Source organism: Macaca nemestrina, chromosome 11 (genome assembly GCF_043159975.1).
Source record: "Macaca nemestrina isolate mMacNem1 chromosome 11, mMacNem.hap1, whole genome shotgun sequence".
NCBI lineage: Eukaryota > Metazoa > Chordata > Mammalia > Primates > Cercopithecidae > Macaca > Macaca nemestrina.
In genome coordinates, this window is record NC_092135.1 from 125,352,703 (window position 1) to 125,376,327 (window position 23,625).

At 39.8% G+C, this 23,625-nt stretch overlaps 1 protein-coding gene across 4 annotated transcripts in view; it reads left to right on the plus strand.

Moving 5' to 3' along the window:
- The window catches only part of LOC105473981 (collagen type IV alpha 3 chain), a 150,258-nt gene that overhangs the window by 67,631 nt on the left and 59,002 nt on the right, over positions 1-23,625 (plus strand). For 3 of the 4 annotated variants that reach the window (XM_011728282.3, XM_011728284.2, XM_011728281.2), the window contains exons 2-17: positions 4,395-4,451; positions 6,559-6,648; positions 10,869-10,913; positions 11,522-11,566; positions 12,522-12,584; positions 13,252-13,305; positions 14,124-14,150; positions 14,995-15,072; positions 18,036-18,098; positions 18,232-18,267; positions 20,196-20,237; positions 20,461-20,538; positions 20,998-21,060; positions 21,536-21,595; positions 22,921-22,965; positions 23,242-23,295. In XM_011728282.3, the coding sequence (XP_011726584.2) occupies positions 4,395-4,451; positions 6,559-6,648; positions 10,869-10,913; positions 11,522-11,566; positions 12,522-12,584; positions 13,252-13,305; positions 14,124-14,150; positions 14,995-15,072; positions 18,036-18,098; positions 18,232-18,267; positions 20,196-20,237; positions 20,461-20,538; positions 20,998-21,060; positions 21,536-21,595; positions 22,921-22,965; positions 23,242-23,295 (900 nt within the window). Of the gene's footprint in view, positions 1-4,394; positions 4,452-6,558; positions 6,649-10,868; positions 10,914-11,521; positions 11,567-12,521; positions 12,585-13,251; positions 13,306-14,123; positions 14,151-14,994; positions 15,073-15,121; positions 15,307-18,035; positions 18,099-18,231; positions 18,268-20,195; positions 20,238-20,460; positions 20,539-20,997; positions 21,061-21,535; positions 21,596-22,920; positions 22,966-23,241; positions 23,296-23,625 lie in introns of those variants that run through there. The other variant, XM_011728285.2, reaches the window with a different exon arrangement.

Sequence of the window (23,625 nt, forward strand, 5' to 3'; positions counted from 1 at the left end):
AGAGATTCTACCTTAATGTGCAAACAAACCAAATACAACAAAAACTAAATATTTTACCACTAAAAGTTCAAGACTCAAACTGAGGGACAATAACAAAAAGAAAAAATCAAGAACTGTGATTTTGATGACAACAAAGGAGACGCCTCGTGGCGGCAGGTGGTGATGGGAAGGCAGACGCCCGGCAGGGAGGACTCATGGGAGCAGCACACTCACATCAGAGCCCCACACCTGACTGCTGAGCACCCGGGTGGGTCCTAAGGATTCTTGCAACCGTGAGAGCCACTTGTTGACATCGGGCCTCAGGTGTTGACTGCGGGTGAAAGCACTGACAAAATCTCTGGCATAAAATAATGGATTTGCTAAAACTTCAACAGTTTTTCATTTTCTATGGTCATTGAGGACCTTGTATAAGGCTGAAGATCTAATTTAAAAACTGGTATCCTGAAGTTATTGTATCAACATCGATTTCTTAGTTTTGGGGATAAGGGTTGTAATTAGATGGGGGAGAGGCATACAGAAGTATTTGGGGTACATTGTCATGTTGCATGCAGTCTACTTTTGAATGATTTGGGGGGAAAGTTGTGTATGTGTGTGTGGAGAGAGAGAAAGAGAGAAGGAGAGACAGAGAGATGGAGTAGGTGGAACAACAAAACAGTTGGTGAACTTCGATGGGAGGAGATACCAGTGTTCACGGTACAGTTTGTCAACTCTTCTGAGGGTTGGGTTTGTACTTTTTCCAAAAGCATTTCTTTTAATCCAAGCAACTAACAAATAATTAGCCTTGTGTTAATTTTAACATGTGTTAAAATAGCCAAAGTCTCTGGTTCCATTTTTTGCCATTTTGATCATAGTTGTTCATAATTCATACATACAGAAAATATCTTCATCATGGCACCTCATCAAATAGCAATGCAATTCATATGCCTTCAAGTTGGATGCAAATAAACCAGCTGTCCATCCACTCATTGATTCATCCAGTCAATCCACAAACATTTGTTGAGGACATCTTATATGCCAAAGATACCAGTGTGAATATGACTGCACAGTTCCTTCTCTCCTGGGACAAACAGTCATCAGAAAAAATAGACATTGAATTTCTAACTGCAAAGGTTCAATGGGAGTGTATAGGCAAAGGGGGCCAGTCTAATCTGGAGAAGATCAACACTTATTTGCTTAAGTCAAGACCGAAAGAATTTTAGTAGCATATGGTGAACGTGACTCCTACTCCAAGAAATAAAATTAAGCCTGTCTCAAGGCCCCTACACCTTCTCACGGGTTAGAGAATTGCCAATATGCTCTTCTTCCCTCTAGTCCTAGAGGCTCAGAATCCAGATGTTGTGTGGCATCTGGGAGGCAGAAGAATCAGAGGTGATCACTGTCCATTTGAAAACAGTGGCCAGCTACCTCCATGCACACTTGAGCCCAAGGTCCATGCCCAGATTGAGCTTCCTTACCCAGTATCAGGTACCCTTGGGTGTAGGACTCAGGCTTTCCTTTTGGAGGCCCTGCTGCCTCTTCCAGATGCTGTGGGGGAGTAGCATGCTGGGGGGTGGGAGGGGGTTCTGAAGACTTGCATTTCCAAGAACTTGCATTTCTGACAAGTCTCCAGGTGATGCTGCTGTCTGGGAATCCACATGTTGAGCTTTAGTAGAGTATATTTAAAAGATGTGATTGAAATGAGCATTAAAGTTTAAAAGTCCAGAAAGACAAGACTAAAATCATTTAGTCAAGACATGACTTCACGATCCCAAATATTTGGGAGGAAAATTGCAATGAGTTAGTCTTCTAGAAATACCAAATACGCAACTTTGAGGAGACTATAGAATTTCCTTCTCAGTCAGTTACTTTCTCTTTTTTAATTTCAGTAGCTTATGGGGAAACAGGTGGTGTTTGGTTACATGGATAAGTTCTTCAGTGGTGATTTCTGAGATTTTGATGCACCCATCACCCGAGCAGTGTACACTGTTCCCAATGTGTAGTCTTAAATCCCTCACCCCGCTTTTACCCTTCCCCCAATTCCCCAAATCCATTGTATCATTCTTATGCCTTTGTGTACTCAGAGCTTAGCTTAGCTCTCACTTCTAAGTGAGAATATGCGATGTTTGGTTTTCCATTCCTGAGTTACATCACTTAGAATAATGGTCTCCAGTTCCATCCAGGTTGCCGCAAATGCCATTATTTCATTCTTTTTCTTTCTTTCTTTCTTTCTTTTTTTCTTTACGGAGTTTCGCTCTTGTCACCCAGGTTTGAGTGCAATGGCACGATCTCGGCTCACTGCAATCTCCGCCTCCCAGGTTCAAGCAATTCTCCTGCCTCAGCTTCCCAAGTAGCTGGGATTACAGATGCCCATCACCACGCCAGGCTAATTTTTGTATTTTTAGTAGAAAAGGGGGTTTTGCCATGTTGGCCAGGCTGGTCTCGAACTCCTGACCTCAGGTGATCCGCCTGCCTGCCTCCCAAAGTGCTGGGATTGCAGGCGTGAGCCACCGTGCCCAGACTATTCCATTCCTTTTTATGGCTGAGTAGTATTCCATGGTATGTATACCACATTGTCTTTATCCACTCATTGATTGATGGGCATCTGGGCTGGTTCCAGATGTTTGCAATTGCGAATAGTCCTGTTATAACTATGAGTATGCAAATGTCTTTTTCGTAAAATGACTTATTTTCCTCTGGGTAGATACCCAGTACTTTCCATTCCTATAAATTACAATGTATATAAACATGATGAGTGTCAAACGATGAATGTCTCAAAATTACTATGCGCTCTCTTCCTGGAATGACAGCAAGACCTACTGCCCAAGACTAAGGAAAGATACTCAGTTAAAGACACTCTTGTTTGTTTGTGTGGGTTTTTGTTTGTTTGTTTGTTTTGGTTGTATAAATAGAATTCTCCACCTTAGGAATATCTAGCATTTCTTTTTTTATTTTCCCTACTAACCACCCAGTATATCTCCTAGATGTGCCTGGCCTCTGCTATCAACATATTTTCTGGAGAAAGCAAATTAATTTTCAGTTAATATTAATCTGAAGAAAAAATAATAAAGAAAAGGATTAATGTATAACCATATAATATGTAGCATGTATGTCAAAACACATTTTTTTTTCTTTTTTGGAACAGAGTCTCACTCTGTCACCCTGACTGGAGTGCAGTGGAATGATCTCAGCTCACTGCAACCTCCACCTCCTGTGTTCAAGCCATTCTCCTGCCTCAGCCTCTGGAGTAGCTGGAATTACAGGAGCCCACCACCACACACAGCTAATTTTTATATTTTTTTAGTAGAAATGGGGTTCCACCAGGTTGGCCAGGTTGCTCTCAAACTCCTGACCTCAAATGACCTGCCTGCCTTGGCCTCCCAAAGTGCTGGGATTACAGGCATGAGCCACTGTGCCCAGCCAAAACATATTTTAAGTCTATTATTTGAAACTATTTCTTTATTCCTCTGCTGGCAGATAAAAGTTTTACAAATTTGATGTCCATTGTAGCTAGTATGTGCATAGGTGTGCGGGCTGGGGGGTAAGTGTGTCACAGTGACTACTTAGGTGGGATAAGGTATGTCTAACTCATGGCTGAATTTTTTGTTTTTGGTTTTGGTTTTATAAGGAAGAACATTCTGTTGTTCAAAACATTTGAGAATAAAAAAAAGAAAGAACATTCTGATACTAGTTGTTCTCCTTAAAGATGCATAATGGATATTGATCCTCTTCTCAGTCTTAAACATTATTTAAGTCAAAGAAAACCTTAATATCACCTATAGAATATATTACATATTAATCTATGCAAATATATGTAAGGTTGGTGCAAAAGTTATTGTGGCTTTTGCCATTGAAAGTAATGGCAAAAAAAAATCGTTCAAGTAATGGAACCAACCAAATACCCTGGGTTCTACATAAGAGGTATATATATATTATACACATATACACATATGCATATATGAACATTATGTAGAACCTAAGAATTTGCCAGTATCTGACCACTTTCTACCTATGACAGCTGCAATTTCTTATGATTCAATTAGACAGTATCCTGAAAAAAAGGAGAGCTGACTTTGTCATTTCCATATATAAATTATTAGGTTGGTACAAAGGTAATTAAAAGTGATGAGAAAAACTGCCATTACTTTAATACTTAAAATTCCCAAGTACAATACAAATGATGTATTCTTATCCAACATTTCTCCCTTATGCAACATGTTCTCAGTTTTCTGCTTTATTTCTATTGATATATTGATGTGTTTCTATTGATATATTGATATATCACTACAAAGTCACCTGGCTCCTAACCGATAGTGTCCAATACTCAAAGAACAGAGAAATGCATTTGCTTTTACCCTGCCTGTTGGGATTTATTCAGTTGTTTCTAAACAAAACCCTTTCTCTTTCCCTCTTCCTAGGGCTGTGTCTGTAAAGACAAAGGCCAGTGCTTCTGTGATGGAGCCAAAGGGGAGAAGGTAAAAACAAAACCTAATACTGCTTGTTTACACTGTAAAGCTCTACAAGGTAAAACTCACCTTCTTCTTTCATCGGTAGCAGAAAGATCAGCAGTATGTTGTTACATTTCCCAAATCCGATGTCAAAGTAATTGTATATAAACATTAACCTAAAAAAAAGAAAAGAAAAGAAAAGAAAAGTCATCTAGGAAGCTTCAGATACCTTGTATATACAACGGCAATTAAATTACAACTTTCTTGGTCTGTAAAGAATAAGTAGCAAATGAGAGAGAAAAAGTTTATGACAAGTCTCCATATGTATACACTATTTACAATGTTGCTAAACGCAAGAGAAGAACTGAAAACAAATTGACTCATTCGCTTTGACAGAAAATAAACATTGAAATCCACAGATTTTTGTCCTGCAGCATTGGTTCAAGTTCGCCCCCTGGTGGAGAAATCCCACAGCAGCGCGTGGTTGAGGCAAAACTTCAGCTGAGGAAAGTAGCTCCATTGCAGAATTCAAGAAAAAAAGGAACGCCGTGAAATCTCATTAATTCGCTCCATTAACTTGCAATTTGTGATAATTAAGATAGAGGCAGAACTAAAGTTTTTTTCTTTGTTTACCAAACCCTTTCCTCAGAGACACTAATTAATTGTTTAACAATATTGAAGGATGACTATTTTAAAATATTTTAAGAACATATTTAAAGCTCTTTATCTAAACTAATTTCTATATCATGTGTATGCTAATTATAATAATTATACTTATTTTAAATTATTTCATAATTCACATGTAGTTGGATTTAGGTTTTTTCTTGAATATGTGAATGTATTAAAATTCAGGTTCCCATTGAGAAGCACTTTCTCTGTGATTCTCCTTGCATTCAAGAAGCATTTATTGAGTTTCTACTATTTGCAAGATGCTATTCTAGGGTGTATAAAAGTAACCGAGGAGCGAGAGGGGTCTAGTACATTCTTTTATTTCTCTTCTTATTGAGTGTGTGTGCACACACACAATGTAAAATAGCTGACTTGTTCTTTTTTGTTTTAATTTGCCAATTGTGTAACTAAATTGACCCAATTAACCAAATCAGCCGGTGGCCTTTACTTTTGAAGAGTACAGTCGGCCCTCCTTATCCAGGCACTCTGAATCGTCAGATTCAACCAATGGCATGTTGAAAATACTTGTAGGGAGGATAATAAAAAATAACAGTACAACAATAAAAGATAATACAAATGAAAAAAATGCAGTATAACAACTATTTGCAAAGCATCTGCATTGTATTAGGTATTATAAGTCACCTAGAGAGTTAAAGTATATGGAAGGATGTTCTAGGTTATATGCAAATACTATGCCATTTTGTGTAAGAGACTTAAGGATCCACAGGTTTACATGTGGGGGGAAGGTCGTGGAACCAATGCCCCACCGACACTGAGGGACAAACGTAATTCCAAGATATACATCCATGGGAAGATTATTTGTTGGTAGAACCGTGTCAAGCCTTGGGCTTAAAATACTTTCACTCACTTTTACTAGGTACTTTCTCCTAATATTATCCGACTCCTTCTAAAACATTACTGAGCTCACACCTTTTTGGTTATGCCACCCTTGCTACCTCTCCTGCATCTCCCACACAAATAGCAGATTACTAACTCCTGTGTATTAAAAAAGGGCTGAGACTCATAACCTGCCTGGCGGCGTTCTTTCAAGCTACATAGTAATTATGCACACTCCCCAAACCCCTTCTTGCACCTGACCCTCACTGTCTCTCCATCCCACAACAAACACTCCACTAACCTTGAAGCTTCTTCCTGGGCTTTCCCTTTCATTTTTTATTCCTTCTCCGTTAAGCTCTGCTCTACATAGCCCTACCGTGGGGGAAAGTCAAGTTTCTACAAGACCAAGAGCCACCACTTTCAAGCCTATAGACAAATACTAACAACTGGTAGCTTTCTGGTTACCTATGCAGTCACTCCTGAGTGCTAATTATGATTTTTTTAATCCAAGGAAAAAATATGCAAAGAGTCATCATGAAGTCATAAACAAGAGAACATAAGGTTGTTGGTGTGTTTATTGTTGGACAGTTGTTGTTCTGTGTTTCTCACCTTGTTTTGGTTTTAACAGGGGGAGAGAGGCTTTCCTGGACCCCCTGGTTCTCCTGGCCAGAAAGGATTCACAGGTCCTGAAGGCTTGCTTGGACCACAGGGACCCAAGGTATGTCATCCTGCAAGCTTGGAAAATCCCCAACCCACCTAACCCTCTTCATGCCTACCCCCTGGGCTGTTGCAAACCTGGAGAGAATTCCACATCTTAGCCAACTGCTGGGTGCATGGCAAACTCCTGGTCCCCAGTATTAGCTGGCCACATAGAACCACAACCTGTTCCAAGACTATTGCAAATGATCATCATTAGCTTCAAGTCTGTGGCTCAAATTCATCTCCAGCTCCCTCCCTAATCTACACAGTGTCTACATCTGTGTCTGTTCCTACCTCTATTCCTCCTACAGTGAAAAATGAGAGCCCTTTTCGCTTCTATTCAAGACCTGTCCAAACACCTGTGCCCCCATCCTTGGAATTCCTTGTTCCACGAGGTGCCTCCCCTCTCTCCAGACATTCCAGCTTTTCTTTTGTTATTTGATTTTCTCTTTCAGTTCTTAAACATGCAACTATTTTCCCATCATAATACAAAATTCCTCTCCATCTTTTAGGTCTTGTGCCCAAATGATTGCTCTCTTTTCCCTGACTTTCCTTTCTCTGTCAAACTTCTTAAAAGAATAGTCAAACATGCTGCCTGTAGTTCATCTACTATTCAATCCTTAGTAATCATTTGCCTGCTACCACCTCTCCTCTGAAAACACTCCAGCAAAGATCACCAATGGCCTTCAAGTGAGCAATGCCAATACATACTTTTGTGTCTTAATCTGACCTGAACCCCTTTGCTTAGTTTCAAATTATGTGGATCACTCTCCTCTCCTTGAAACACTTGTCTGTCTTTGTTTCTGTATTTCTCCTGTCTCTCCATCCTTCCCTTCCTGGTCTGTCTTTGTTTCTATATTTCTCCTGTCACTCCATCCTTCCCTTCCTTGTCTGTCTTTGTTTCTGTATTTCTCCTGTCTCTCCATCCTTCCCTTCCTTCGTGGGTTTCTCTTTTCCTTCTGGTCCCTTAAATATCCAGAGTCTACGACCCTTCACACTCATCACACATTCTTATCCTAAAGTCTGTGATACAGCAAAGGCCTTTGTTTAAATAAATACCCTAGAGGATTTACTAAATAACTGCATAACCACTGGATTTGCTGAGTACTCTTTCCTGCTGTGGACATTAGCTAGACTTAAGCCTGGCTTCTCACGCACCCACACATTCATTTCCCTGACTACTGACCTCCAGCAGGCTATAAACCAACTAATGAGCTGTGAAAAATAATTATAGTTGATCTACATAGGGTCTTTTAAAAATTTCATCATATATTAGAATATGTATTACAGGCCGGACACAGTGGCTCATGCCTGTAATCCCATTGCTCTGGGAGGCTGAGGCAGGAGGATCACTTGAGCCCATAAGTTTGAGGCCAACCTGGGCAACATAAGGAGACCTAGTTTCTACCAAAACTACAAAAATTAACCAGGTGTGGTGGCATATGCCTGTGGTCTCAGCTACTTAGGAGGCTGAGGTGGGAGGATTGCTTGAGCCCCGGAGGCGGAGGCTGCAGTGAGCCATGATCATGCTACTGTATTCCAGCCTGGGTAACAGAGCGAGACCCTGTCAAAAAATAAAAATAAAAAAAACCATACATATATATGTATTAGAATAATGTATTCTACATTCTGAATATGTAAATGATAATCAAAATCAAAGCCATCCTACTGCATATGTACTCTGTGCCAGGCATTGGGCAATTTATTTCTCCCTGGATCTCATTTACTCCTCACATTGATCCCACAAATCATGACTTTGGTGACTTACAATGTAGTTCCCATAATTACCTCCACTACATGGATGAGAAAACGGACACAGAGCACTTGAGTAATTTTTCCTGGCTCATGGAGATCACAGGGAACAAAATCAGAGTTCAAACCTGGTTTGACATTGTGTGGGGGTTTTCCTCACACCAAACAATTCTCCAACTCTCTGGATGCCAACTGGGTACCCAACAATTCAGTTATGACATTAAATACCTGGGGTTAGTGCAGACCCCATAGGGTAAGGGCTCAGTCCTACAAGACTGTCCCTGCTTCAGGACTAGTCATAAGTAGTGGGTCCTCGGTTACCCATAATTCAGTCCAACTTGGCTATAAATAAATCAGGGGTTCTCATGACCCCCTCCTCCGGTTTGATGATTTGCTAAAGAGCCTCATAGAACTCATGGGAATATTTACCAGTTTATTATAAAGGATATGAACGAGAGATGAAGAGATACATCAGAGGAGGTTCAGAAGGGTCCCAAGTGCAGGAGCTTCTGTCACCATGGAGTTGAGGTGCATCACCCTCCTGGAAGGTGAATGTTCACCCACCCAGAAGCTCTCTGAACGTCATGCTTCAGGGATTCTGATGGAGGTGTCATAATGTGGGCAGGATCAATTATAAACTCAATCTCCAGCTCCACTTTCCTCACTGAAGGGTGCAGCTGGAGCTGAAAGTTTCAAGCTTCTAATCATGGCTTGGTCTTTCTGATGACCAGTCCCCATCTGGGAGCCTACCAAGAGTCGCCTCCTTAGAACAAAGGACACTTCTATCACCCAGGATATTCCAAGTGAGGTCAAACACCAAATACTAGAACAAAAGATGATCTTTACTCCTCTATCATTCAGAATATTAGAAGGGGTTTTAGGAGCTCTGCGTCAGGAACCAAAGGCACAGAACAAATATGTATTTCTTATGTCACATCTATGATGCCAGAATCAAACTCTTGAAACCACACCCACAGCTTACATGTAAAATGCAAAAGCTGGCTGTTTTCCAGTAATTCTGCCATTTCCCTGTCTACCATATTCATGTATGTGTTCTTTTTGTCCATTTCTACTTCTGATCCTAATTTTGAAAAAGTCATTCGGATTCTGGACAGAAACTGAACACTGACTTCCTCTAGGGCGTGGACCCAGGTTTTCTTCCATTTCTATTGGTAGAACGAGTTTGCCACTTCAGCCCTGGACTTAGATCAGCCTAATGCCAATTCCTTTTTTTAAAAAAATTGTTATCTATAGCCTACTCTGTTTCATTCTCTTCAGCATTTCTTTAGAGACACTGAAATTCATTAAAATAGTCAAAAACACGTGGCACTTACTATGGGTTATACGAGTGCAGGCATTCCAGAAAATTAATCCAGAAAACCTGAGTGCCATGTTGTCATAGATTCATATTTTAAAGCATATAAGGCTTACAGATATATATTAATAGCTACAAAAGATAATGCAATCAAAGACAGATAATCAGAGAATATTAAAACCTGACCAAAACGACGTTTTAGATTCACAAGATTTCTATCTTAATTTTAAATATTTTCTGCATGAAAAAAGTTTACAATGAGAAAGTAAAACCTGCAAGTAAAACCTTCTGCTTTCTGTAGCACAAGAATACAATTCCGTAGGGAAGAGGAATGGCCTTGGCCTTGAACATAGCCATGCACCCCGGGATTCCACCATAGATGGGAGAAACTGACTTTGGCCTGGACAGGGCAATCTCAGAGGATTCTGTAACAACCCTTTGCTCAAATAATAACAATAAAATTAAAAATCAAAACATACTGAAACTCTCTGGAATGATGAAAATGGCTTTTGGACAATGAAACTTTCACACCACGTGGCCTAGCTGAAACAGTCACCATTTAAGGTTATTCTCCAAGAAATAGGACGTCGAACTGAATGCATTACATGCCCAAAGCAAGTTTCTCTGTGGTTCAGGCAGTCCTTACTTGGCTATTTATTTCCTTGTGCATGCCAGGCACATTTTGTTAATAGAGTGTTTCTTGTGCACAGAAATACTGGCTGCCATTCTTATCCACCACTGTAGTTGTGTCATTCATTTTTATCAGACCTCAGCAGCTGTGAGGCTAATTAGGACTTTTGTAGCAGCTCTTCACAGATTTTAAAGTGCCCAAGAATCACTAAAGAATCATGTTAAAAATTCTGATTCTGGGTCAATAGTCTGGGAGGTGAGGCAGATCTAAGATTCTACATTTCTAATAAGCTTCTAGGTAATGCTAATGCTGCAGGCCCCAAACCCCACTTTGAGAAGCAAGGATTTGGATGAATTTTTGTCTTTTCTGATAAACAATTTAGCTCCAATGAAATAAGCAAGCAATTCAATCTTATTAACGATGAAATAATCAGAAGGGCAAAACAGCTTGGCATGTGACTAAGACTGGGTTTCATGTATGGGTTTCTTAGTGCAAAATAATTTCCAGAGTGTTTACTTTTTCTTTTTTTACTTGAATCTAGGGCTCTCCAGGACTTCCAGGACTCAGAGGTCCCAAAGGTGTAAGGGTTAGTAGTCCAACCAGTCCATCCTGATCATTGATGAACTCATTCTTCTTAAAAGATCAGCTTTTCACTGTAAGATTTACACAAATATGAGAAAGAAGTACACTGTGTATGGTTCCATAGATGAAGTTCAAGAACAGGTAAAACTAATCTGTAATGGTAGATGGCAAAGAAGTGGTTACCACATTAGAGGCAAGTGTTAAACGGACCAAGAAAGACCATGAAGGAACCTCTGGAGTGATAGAGATGCTCTGTGTCTGATGGGATGATGGTATATAAAACTGCACGCAGGTCAACATTTGTTAAGCTGTTCAGTTAAGCTGTTCTCAAAAGACTTGGAGCACTTAATTGTATGCAAATTGTACCTTAGGAATCTATCCAAAAAAGCCAAAACTAATCTTAATGATATCTTTTTAAGAGTTACATAAATGTAAGATTTACAAAAGTTTGTTAAAGCTTTGGTGTTTGTTTTCCCAATCGTTTCGAGCTATTCCCAGTTATAGTTGCAGAAAAAGATTATTGCAATGGTAAATAAATTTATGTTTATATATTGAACATTTTTAAAGTTTTTTTTTTTTTTGGTCACCGCCTCCTTTTTTCTATGTCTTCAGGGAATAACTGGATTGCCAGGATTTTCCGGTTCTCCTGGACTTCCAGTAAGTAATGGGAAAAATCCGTAGCTAGAAAATTTAAAAATAAGCTCATTTTAATAAAGATGTCAAAACTGTCATGTGAGAAAATGTGTTCTGATGCATTCCCTACATGAAGAAATAGCACCTTAGGATGGTATATTATATTAGTGTGTAGATTTTTGTGTCATATGAGTCAAACTGTACTTCCTGAAATACAAGCAGGACAGGATAGGATAGGGTAGGATAATTAGTAAATTATATAGTAAGTCAGCCCTCCATATCCATCAATTCCACATCCATGGATTCAACCAACCAACTGTAGATCAAAACTATTTTTAAAAAATAACAATAAAAATTGTACAAACTTAAAAACCATTACAGTATAACAACTATTTACATAGCATTCACATCGTATTAGGTATTATAAGTAATCTAGAGATGACTTTAAGTATACAGGAGGATATGTATAGGTTATGTGCAAATACTATACCATTTTATATAAGAGACTTGAGTATCCATGGATTTTTGTATTCATAGAGGTCCTGGAACTAAACCCCCACAGGTACTGAAGGAAACTATATGTTACAAGCTGATAGAATAGCATAGGATAGAATGAAATGATTGTATTTAATAGCATAGAATAATAAAATAGTTTCATCTGTGCATACTTTCCTCCTCCTTTTCCCTTCCTTTTTCTCCAGCTTAAAACAGCGTGTTAAGGGACTTTTTAATTTTATGGATAAAAGGCTTTTGCTTTATCTTAAAGACCTGCATCTAACTTGATAAGTCTTCATTTTAGTCAGCCTGTTTAGTTTGTTGTTACTGGAATTATACATAAAACCACAACGTACATTTCCTACTTAACCATTTAAATAATCATTTATATTTCAAGAGTTATTTAAATAAGTCCCTCTTTTCCCTTGGATTCAGTGCTGTTTCTTGGGATGACCCTCCTCACTGAGACTTGTTCTTCTTCCAGGGCACCCCAGGCAATACTGGGCCTTATGGACTCGTCGGTGTACCAGGATGCAATGGTTCTAAGGTAAGTACTTTTCACACAGAAGATGATTAATAAATGCTTTGCTGAATGACTAAATCAAGGTGAAGTGGCAATGAAAGGAAGACAGGCTTCCCTTGAAACATTCCTTTAGACCAGAACCAACAGTACAATTTGGAGCCAGGAAACTTCCTATTTTCTTTCTTTGCACTGCTTGCTTTCTGATTGTCTTTTAAGGAAAGTTCTCCCACAGAAAGAAAACTTGGAGCTCAACTGGTTGTTTTCATCTGAGGCTGTGTATATAAATCAGAAATCAAAGCTTTGAGTGCAGAATTAGTTTTAGAGAAGGAATGACTGAGCTTTTCAGTGTTCACTCACCTCCTTTTGTTTTTGAACTGAGCTCTCCTTTTCTCCAGAATGGTGGCCATGAATGAACTAATTACTCAAGTTTGAAGGAAACAGCAATTAAAAAGTTCTTGGCGCAATTAGACTTTGCCATTTATGTACAATTTGAGAAACAGTATTCTAATCCTGTTTTTAATTAAGATAATGGTTTTTTGGTCTTCAGCCTCATGACCCAGTAGCCATAAGGAATTTGGGTTACTTTGTCTAGATTTACCATTGCAAAGTTGGAAGCGAGAAACAGGAAAAATATCTGAATAGGCTATTCTAGAGCAACTAAGAATAATAACAAACTTTGTATGTCTTTTAGGGTGAGCGGGGGTTTCCAGGACTCCCAGGGACATTGGGCTACCGAGGGATCCTGGTAGGTTTGCATTTCTAATCCCCATTAAAGACATAAAGCATAAATAAAAGTGGTCTACTCCATATGGCCATATACACAAATCCGTCATGACTTTAGGGAAGTCTGGGGTAGCCATAGTAGACATTCAACTAATAGTTAAGGAATGGATGAATACATGCATTATGAACGTAGGGTTAGAAGTTGAGACTTTGTTTTGCTTTTGAGACATCCAAGTGGAGATGCATGAGAGGTACTTGGATTCACTCAGAGAAGAGGTCCCAGCTGGTGGTGACTCAAGGAGTCACAGTGAGGAGAAAAGGGGCTTAGAACTGAGACTTAGCTCCAGCGGTGATGTTGGGATCAAGGAGAATGAGCCTGTAAAGGAGGAGCGGCCCTGATGGGAGAAAGAAAACCAGCAGGGGTGTATTATGGAGGTCCAGGAAAGACCTACTGTAGTAGAAGGGAGTGGCAGACAGCTGCTGGATGCTGCTGCAAAGTCCAATCAGAGGAGGACTGACATGTTGGCATTGGTTTTAGCAGCATCAATATCATGTCTGACCTTAGCAAGGGACAATTCCATGGCAGGATGGAGCAGGGGGCAGATTTGGAACTGAGGAAAGGGTGGGAAATGAAGGAAATGGGAAGTTCACAGGTGAGACGAAGGAAAGACAGGACAATCTGGTGGGAGGTAAAAGATTAAGGGAAGACTTTGCTTTGTAAGCCCGTGGGAGGTGTATGGTGAAGAGAGGATGCACAACAGGAGAGAGGGCAGAGCAGACTGAGTAGGAGTGTGTGCATTTGATTTTCCTCGAGTTGTTCATAGGCTGCTTTTTCCCTAGGGTGCTGCTGGTTTGAAAGGACAAAAGGTAAGTCATTGGTGGAATGCTGTCGCTGAAAACCTCTAATTGTACATATGAAAAAGACTTCTATTAAATAAAGAGACTTAAGTCATTACAAATAAGATTTCATAATCCAGACCTTAATCATTCAGAAACAATAATAATTGGGACATGATATTTATTCCTATTAAATAGCTCCTTCTGGCTCTTGTCATAAAGAGTCTTACAGGTTTTGTATCATTGTTTAAGGAAATAGGGTCTTGGAGAAGAAAACTGACCTCATGCTCAGGGCCCCACATTGCTATTTTTGGTGTGTTGGGAAATGACTTATTACCCTTGCATCTTTCTTCTTTCCACTGTAATGTTTTTTTTTTTTTTTTTTTTTTTAAAGACAGTCTTGCTCTGTTGCCCAGGCTGGAGTGCAGTGGCACGATCTCAGCTCACTGCAACCTCCACCTCCTGGGTTCAAGCGTTTCTTCTGTCTCAGCCTCCCAAGTAACTGGGATTACAGGTGCACATCACCACGCCCAGCTAATTCTTGTATTTTTAGTAGAAATGGGGTTTTGCCATGTTGGCCAGGCTGGTCTTGAACTCCTGACCTCATGTGATCTGCCTGTTTTGATCTCCCATAGTGCTGGGATTACAGGCATGTGCCACTGTACTGGGCCCACTGTAAATTTTTGATTTTAAAAAATAGGAAATTGCTTTGAAATCTTCATAATGGAATAATTACAAAATCATAAATCATTTCTCTGAGTATCTATCTTGAAAAGCACTTTTATCTTTGAAGAAGTATAACTTTGAATAAGCACTTGGAGGGGTTTTGAAAATATAACATTGATGATGTTTGATGAACTTCTTCATTTTCAAGGGTGCTCCTGCTGAAGGAGAAGATATAGAACTTGATGCAAAAGGTGACCCCGGGTTGCCAGGGGCTCCAGGACCCCAGGTACAGCACTTCAGAGAAGGTCCCTATTATTCGCAGTTCTTCACTCTTTCTTTCTCTCTCTTTTTGCCTCTTTCCTCCATCTCTCTTTTTCCCCATAGGTTCGTCTCACTCTCTTAAGAAGATTTTAAATAGAAATTCCTATTTATTCTATTTACATATCTGGCCTCATTTCCTTCTAAAACTTTCACCCTATTCTGGAAAACTACATGATGCTGACATGCAAAGATGATCTGCGTATGTTTTTCATCCTCTTCTTCATTCTCAGTCAGCTGGCCTGAATCTAACAGGAATAGTTATGTTCCACTTAATTTGTATTTGTTGCAAATAAGGATAGATTTGTATCCACATGGAATATCATTTAAAATGATATTCAGCCTTATTTTAAAATTTGCATAATGATAAAAGGTTTTTATTTAAATGCAACTCTCTCCAGTTAAAGTTGAGATAATGAAGAAAATAAAGTTTTTTTTTATTTAAATGCAACGCTCTCCAGGTGAAGTTGAGATAATAAAGAAAATAAAGTTTTTTTATTTAAATGCAGTGCTCTCCAGGTGAAGTGTTTGCTTTTCTGATTTATATGTACGTAGCCTGAGTATGATCCAAAAGGGATACAAAGAGTCGCAACTGCCTTTGGGTCTGTGTGTGCTTTACTTTGTGATTCAAAACGACCTTTTCACAGACCTAAACCACAAGTGCTAACTTTCAGTTTATAATTATATATAACCAAAACTAACTAGTTTTTTTATATATATATGTGTGTGTGTGTGTGATATTTACACATATGTCATATATAACATATATTTATATATATATATATTTTTTTTTTTTTTTTTGAGAAGGAGTCTGGCTCTATTGCCCAGGCTGGAGTGCAGTGGTGCAATCTTGGGTCACTGCAACCTCTGCCTCCCAGATTCAAGCAATTCTCCTGCCTCAGCCTCCTGAGTAGCTGGGATTACAGGCGCAGGCCACCATGGCCACCTAATTTTTGTATTTTTAGGAGAGATGGGGTTTCACCATGTTGGCCAGGCTGGTCTGGATCTCCTGACCTCAGGTGATCCACCAACTTCAGCCTCCCAAAGTGCTGGGATTACAGGCGTGAGTCAACACACCCAGCCAATTAACTGGAATTCTTTCAACTTAGTTCAGAATTATATGTAGAAATTCCTGGGTAGAGATGGGATATTTGCCTAAGTGAGTTTGAGTTGAGGCTGTTGAACTCCTGTGTGGTAAGCTATCCCAACTGAGGATGTGAAGTTAGATTAGGAGCTGCAAAAAATGCAGAATGATGCAATTAGGAGCCATTATAGGCTTCTGAGAAGAGATGCAAGATATGGTGGCTCTCGCTTTTTTTGTTTAGAAAACATTTAAGAGTCCAGATGCTGAAGGCAGGGGATCCAGGAAGAAGAGATAATAGTAATCCGAGATATTGATACATTCTTTAAATGTGTATTGATTATCATCTATGTATTAGTCATTGTGATGATGCTGAAGATATAATGATGGTACATTCTATTATACAAGAAATATTTTTTACCTGCCAATTATGTGCAAGGGGCTATTTCTAGGCTCTAGGAATACAGCAGGGCACAAATCAGCCAAAATGTAGATTTAAGGCTGGGCACAGTGGCTCACACCTGTAATCCCAGCACTTTGGGAGGCCAAGGCAGGAGGATCACTTGAGGTCAGGAGTTTGAGACCAGCCTGGCCAACATGGTCAAACTCCATGTCTACTAAAGATACACAGATTAGCCAGGTGTGGTGACATACACCTGTAGTCCCAGCTACTTGGGAGGCTGAGGCAGGAGAATCACTTGAACCTGGGAACCAGAGGCTGCAGTGAGCAGAGATCATACCACTGCACTCCAGCCCAAGGACAGAATGAGACTCTGTCTCAAAAAAAAATAGATAGATAGATAGATAGATAGATAGATAGATAGATAGAAGATAGATAGATAGATAGAAGATAGATAGATAGATAGATAGAAGATAGATAGATAGATAGATAGATAGATAGATAGATAGATAGATAGAAGATAGATAGATAGATAGATAGATAGAAGATAGATAGATAGAAGATAGATAGAAGATAGATAGATAGATAGATAGATAGATAGATAGATAGATAGATAGAAGATAGATAGAAGATAGAAGATAGATAGAAGATAGAAGAGAGAGAGAGAGAGAGAGAGAGAGAGAGAGAGAGAGAGAGATTTAAAAATTTTATGAACCAGGCATGGTGGCATGTGCCTGTAGTCCCAGCTACTTGGGAAAGCTGAGACGGGAAGGTCTCTTGACCTAGGAGTTATAGACCAGCCTGGGCAACATAGTGAGACCCAGTCTCTTAAAATGTATATATATTGCCTTTATGGAGCTTACATTCTCATGGGGGAAACAAAAAAAACTGTAAATGAGTAACTCTATGGTGTGTGAGTAATAAATGCTAAAAATAAAAATAATGCAGGAAAGCAGGATAGGAAGTGTCTGGGTTGGAAGGTGGGTTACAACTTTGGATAAGCAGGAAGGCTTTATGGAAAGGACGACAATTACATAAAGACAAGAAAAGGAAAAGGGAGTGAGTCATACAGATACCTGGGAAAGGGGATTCTAGGCAGAGGGACAGCAGGTGGCAGGCCCTAACATAGGAGTATGCTTGGCCAAAACGAGAGAGAGAAAGGAAAAGGGAGGAGAAAAGAGGAGGGAAGAAAGAGAAAAGCAAAATTTTGAAACATCTGAAGTAAAGTAACTACTCTGGTCATTTTAGAAACGGTATTGTGCAGATGGTCCTGCCAGCCTGTTACACATGGCAACACACTTTTTGATATTTGTTGTCATTAACTGCAGCCACTGAAAAGGGAGGTGTTATGCGCTCCTGATTTTATTATGTTAATGCATTTAATTAATGGACATTGTTATTAAGTGAGAAGTAAAGTTAAACTTACTCTTATTCTTCTCTCAATTTCAAGGGTTTGCCAGGCCCTCCAGGTTTTCCTGGGCCTGTTGGCCCACCTGGTCCTCCGGGATTCTTTGTGAGTATCAAGTCATCCTTGCTACAGACTCCGTCAACTAATAGATTCATTATTTATTATTAACAAGTTATTAAAAGAATTTTTCTGGTTGGATGCATTTCCTGCTGTGATTTTCATTTGTGGATTTTTCTAGGGCTTTCCAGGAGCCATGGGACCTAGAGGACCTAAGGTAGACTACTGTTCATATGATGTAACAGCTAGCACACCCTACTCAATCTCAAAGTCAAACCTGGCCTGCTTCTTCATGTGGGTCACTGTTAGGTACCGCTCTGGAACTCACAAGGATTCCTAGCAGGGAAGAGCATGGCTAGCTGCTCTCACCTCTCTTCTCCTTGCATTTCAGTAACTTGATCGCTGATACAAAGAGTCTTAATTCAATTTATAAGAAGCTACTTACCAGGAAAAATGCAAGGATTCTTAATCCACAGGTTTTCCATTTCTGATCATCTCACACAGCACATTATCCTCTGAGTTTTTGTAGTGTGCTGCTTCACAAAGCCAACCGGGTCTTATGCTAGTAAGTAAAGGATGACTATTTGTGTGCTCATTACACAGGGTCTTGCATGCGTTTCTGTTAAGACAAGGCCAGGCGCATTGGCTCACACCTGTAATCCCAGCACTTTGGGAGGCAGAGGCGGGTGGATCACTTGAGGTCAGGAGTTCGAGGCCAGGCTGGCCAATGTGATGAAATCCTGTCTCTACTAAAAATACAAAAATTAGCCAGGAATGGTGGCACATGCCTGTAATCCCAGCTACTTAGGGGGCTGAGGCAGGAAAATAGCTTGAACCCAGGAGTTGGAGTTTGCAGTGAGCCAAGATAGCACCACTGCACTCCAGCTTGGGTGACAGAAAGAGGCTCCATCTAAAACAAACAAACAAAAACAAACAACAAAAACAAACAAAAAACAGAAGTGCAATTGTTAGTTTAATTATAAAAATATTGAGTGAGGCTGAGCCCCAACAGGAAATTAGTTCTAAGCACAGTATCTCCTACTATCAGGTAGCCTTTTATTTTATTATTATTTTTCTTTTTTTTGAGATGGAGTCTCACTCTGTTGCCCAGGCTGGAGTGCAGTGGTGTGATCTTGGCTCACTGCAACCTCCATCTCCCGGGTTCAAGCAATTCTCCTGCCTCAGCCTCCCGACTAAGTGGAATTACAGGCATGCAGCACCACTACTGGCTAATTTTTTTTGTATTTTTAGTAGAGACAGGGTCTTACCATGGTGGCCAGGCTGGTCTCGAACTCCCGACCCCAGGTGGTCCACCCGCCTCAGCCCCCCAAAGTGCTGGAATTACAGGCATGAACCACTATGCCTGGCTCGGGTAGCCTTTTATATGAGGTATTTTCTAAGATACTTTCATATTTATTTTCTTATTGATACACACAAATACACACACACACACACACACATGCACGCACACACCCTGAGAGATGGATAGTTTCTGGTTAAGTGAATTGTCCAACAGACAGTACATGGCAGAGCTGAGGTTTAAAGTGTTTTGATTCCCCTCAGCTTTGGTCTAACAAGGGGAAGATCTGCATACTCAGGGGTGAAAAAGCAAGCAGGTATTAGTTGAAATGACAGATCAGCCATCATTAGTGAAGAAACTATTCGCATTAGACTCATGTCACTAAATTACCAGTGAAGTCGGGTAGCTGGAATTCTATTCTTAGATTCTCTATTAAGTATTGAATTTCAGAATCCTGAAATGCAGCTACCCATTCTTATTTTTAAAACAAGAAAACAAGGGCATCAGGAAGTTAAGCAGCCGGCCAGTGGGATCAAAACTAGCTACTGCAGAGCCAGAAAAATATGCTCTGAGCTAGGTTCCTTTCCCTCCCCCACACCACTGCGTGTCAGCATTTGCCATGTTAGCTTTCTGCTTAATCCCTTAAGCTTTCTGCACCTCAAGAGCTCCTCCTCTAAAAGAAACATATCAATGCTCTTCTCTAAGAAATAGCTAAAATAATTTGTCATTCTAAAATGAAAGTTAAAATAGAAATGCTCAGTTACAAATATTGAAACTTTGATGGGTTTAGACTATTTATTCATATTTATTTTTAGAAAATAATTTGGTTTTGTGTTTTCTTACAGGGTCACATGGGTGAAAGAGTGATAGGACAAAAAGGAGAGCGGGTAATTTAAATACTGTGTCTTATTAGCAGGCAAGATATTTTATGTCCCAGAGCATATCAGCCTATACCGTTTACTTACTGGCCAAGCGGAAATTGATGGGCCTTCATTTGTTCTATCTTCTCATATAAGCACTAAAGGGGAAAAGTAGACCTTTCAAATGTAGTAACATTGAAATGGTGATGCTGTTGTTTATTTTCTCACTCCTAAGTGTTTTTGTCTTTAGGGTGTGAAAGGGTTAACAGGACCCCCGGGACCACCAGGAACAGTTACTGTGACCCTAATTGGCCCAGATAACAGAACGGTAATTCTTCAGTTTTATGATTAGGGTTGTGCCTTCTCGTGTCTAGGACGAAGTCCTTGTGACTCTGTACCTCTTTTACAAGCTCTTATTATCTAAGCCCAGTTCAGCCCAGCTTCCTCAGCCAGCCAGAACCTCCAGGATTTATTCCTTCCTGTCCTTTACTCATAAATCTTGGAAATATTACACGGGGAAGATCTGAGGCTCCAGCTTGGACAACAGAGTGGGACTTTAAAAAATATATATATATACTTAAAAAAATTTTGCATGTAGTCTCAGTGAGTTCACAGGTATAAAATTTGAAATGTGAGAAATGGAAGGTGTATTGGGTTGTATTAACATAAGGCACATTCATAGTTTGTAAACCCAATTTATTGAACAGATAGAGGATTTGTCTCACTGTTGAATCAGTGAAATCTCATTTCATCCATTTGTAACAATGTTGAACTGTTTATTTGGCAGGACCTCAAGGGGGAAAAGGGAGACAAGGGAGCCATTGGCCAGCCTGGACCTCCTGGACCCTCAGTAGGTTATTTAAAGTTATATTGTCCCCACAACACACAAAGTAGAGCCCTAGTATTTAGTTTGATGTGTGTTTTGTCTTAAGTTGTTTTTTTTTTTAAGAAAGTAAAGGAATAAAAGAATGGCTACTCCACAGCAGCTATTGCTTTTAAGTCTTAACATTGGCTAAAATACAGTAACATTTGACCGCAGAGATCATGAATACGCTAGAGTTATTTTACAGCCACTCCTTGCTGAAATCCTTGCACTGTTGTACATGCATCCAATGCCGCCCATCTTATGACTTATCTTCAGCATCAGCTTTTTTAGCATCTGTTTTTTTAATTACTATTCATCAATAAGATTTCTCCCTTAGATGACTCAGCACTTAAACATGTTTTTAAATGGCAGAATAACCAAAAGGGACAAATTAATAAAAATCAATGTAAGTAAAAAAATCAGTAATTCATAAAACTTGACATAGCTCTGCTTAATACAGGGACTGCCTGGAGAATCATATAGATCTGAAAAGGGTGCTCCTGGAGACCCCGGCCCGCAGGTAAATTTGGAAATTCGGTGTCATGTGCAGTTTTGATTAGTCAGGACTTGGGACTCTTTAGGTTACAGGAACAAGATGCCCAACTCAAATTAGCTCCAGTTAAAAATTTTTGTTCTTTAAGATTTGGGAGGCAGGATTTACTTGCTCAAGTATTTAAGACGTTCAAGGCTAAAACAGGGTTCAAGGACTTCAGAGCCTGAAAAAATAAGGGCAGGACTCCCTTTCCATCTCACTTCTGCTTCTCTCTGCATATCAGCCTCATTCTTTCCTCTGGCAGATGATCTTCCGTGTCAGGGGAGATGGAAAGAAAGAGCTACCCTGCAGCAAACAACTTCAGGCTGATGGCATTAGAGGAGAAAGCCAGCATCTCTCTCCCTGTGTCCATTTATAAAATCCCAGGGAATTCATCTCATTGGCCCAGCTTGGTCATATCTGGTCTCACTCTGCAAAAAAGGCTGTGACCAAGAGAAAAGGGTACTATGATTGGCCAGGCCAGTGGGGCAGTGGGCTACTCAGATTGACAGTGCCATCAGAACCACCCAGAGTGAGGGAAGAGCAGTCCCCCACAAAGGATATAGGACAATCTGTGACCAGAAGTGGGTGGCTGGAAAAACGGAAGCAGCAGGACCCCACTACCCTACCCAGATCCATTTTGGAAAGATTTAAATCCATATATTGTGTTAAATTTCTAAAAGTTATACTTTTGGAAAAGTAAAATCTATAAAAATTATACATAAGCAAAAAACATATTTTTTTGCCTAAGGAAAAAACAATATTCAATGAACGTGATTTTTAAATTTTATCAGGAAGGGCAAATACCATAAAAGTCAATCCAAGCTGCTGGTTGAGATACCACACTATATCTTTTATACATGTATTTAAATATAGGCACACCTGGAGTCCAAGGAATTACCAATATTTCAAATAAATGAATAAACGGACTGTGAACACCTTCCCTTTCCTAGGCTTCCTTATTTACTTCGCTGCCCAGTGTGTTTCTTATTTTCCTTCCAAGCTTAGGATGAACAGCATCAGCTCTAATTTAAGTTTGGCTGTTAACGTCCTTCCTTCCTTCTCTGACTTTCTCTAGTTCCCCATTTCTCTAGTTTCCCATTTCTCTAGTTTCCCATGCTTTCCCTGGAAAGAGAGGGCCATTGTGTATTCTGTGGTTAATAGTTTTTCCTTCTAACACCTGGGTGAGGATCTCTACTCAGACTTTTCATGCCTGAAGTCAAGAGGAGATGATCATATCACTTAAGATTTCCGTATTTGTAAAGTTAGCCATATTTATTAAACTTCATGTTTTTTATTTGTTTTTGCTGTAGGGAAAACCCGGTAAAGACGGCGTTCCTGGCTTCCCTGGAAGTGAGGTATAGACTTGATTTGGCCCATGGAGGTAGTAAAAATGTCAGTCCTACTAGCTGAAGAAGGATTTTTAAAAGTCACTAAATAGTTATAAACAAACAAAAAGCTTACAGGTTTTAAAAATTGCACTTGGGAATCATAGTTTTACAACTCCACTGTGAAGAGAGATCATCTGAGCACATTCCTTTGTTTCAGAGGAGTTCAAATTGCACCTGTTCCCCCCAGAAGCAGTTGGCTCCTGTGTCTTCTGACCCATTCATTCCTTCTGTTCTTTTCTTTAGGGAGTCAAGGGCAACAGGGGTTTCCCTGGGTTAGCAGGTGAAGATGGCATTAAGGTAACCCTCTCCCTAATATCCTATTTTTAAAAGGTTGGGTTTTGCCTATGCTTTTACTTTTACCTACATCCTGGACCTAAGTACAAGGGATTACTGTAACAGGCTTCATTCAAATACGCTGCTAGGTCTGTTAAGAAGAAAAGAGAGATGTGGCAACTTTACTTAAACATTTGAAGGGTGTTCTTGAGGAAAAGATATTAAACTTGTGCTGTGTATTTGAAGCTGTCTGACTTAGGACCAGTGAGATTCCAGCTTCCCACGAGGAAGAGGTAGAAAAAGACCTACAATTGTAGGAAGTTTATGGTTATTTGAGATCAAGCATAGGCTAGA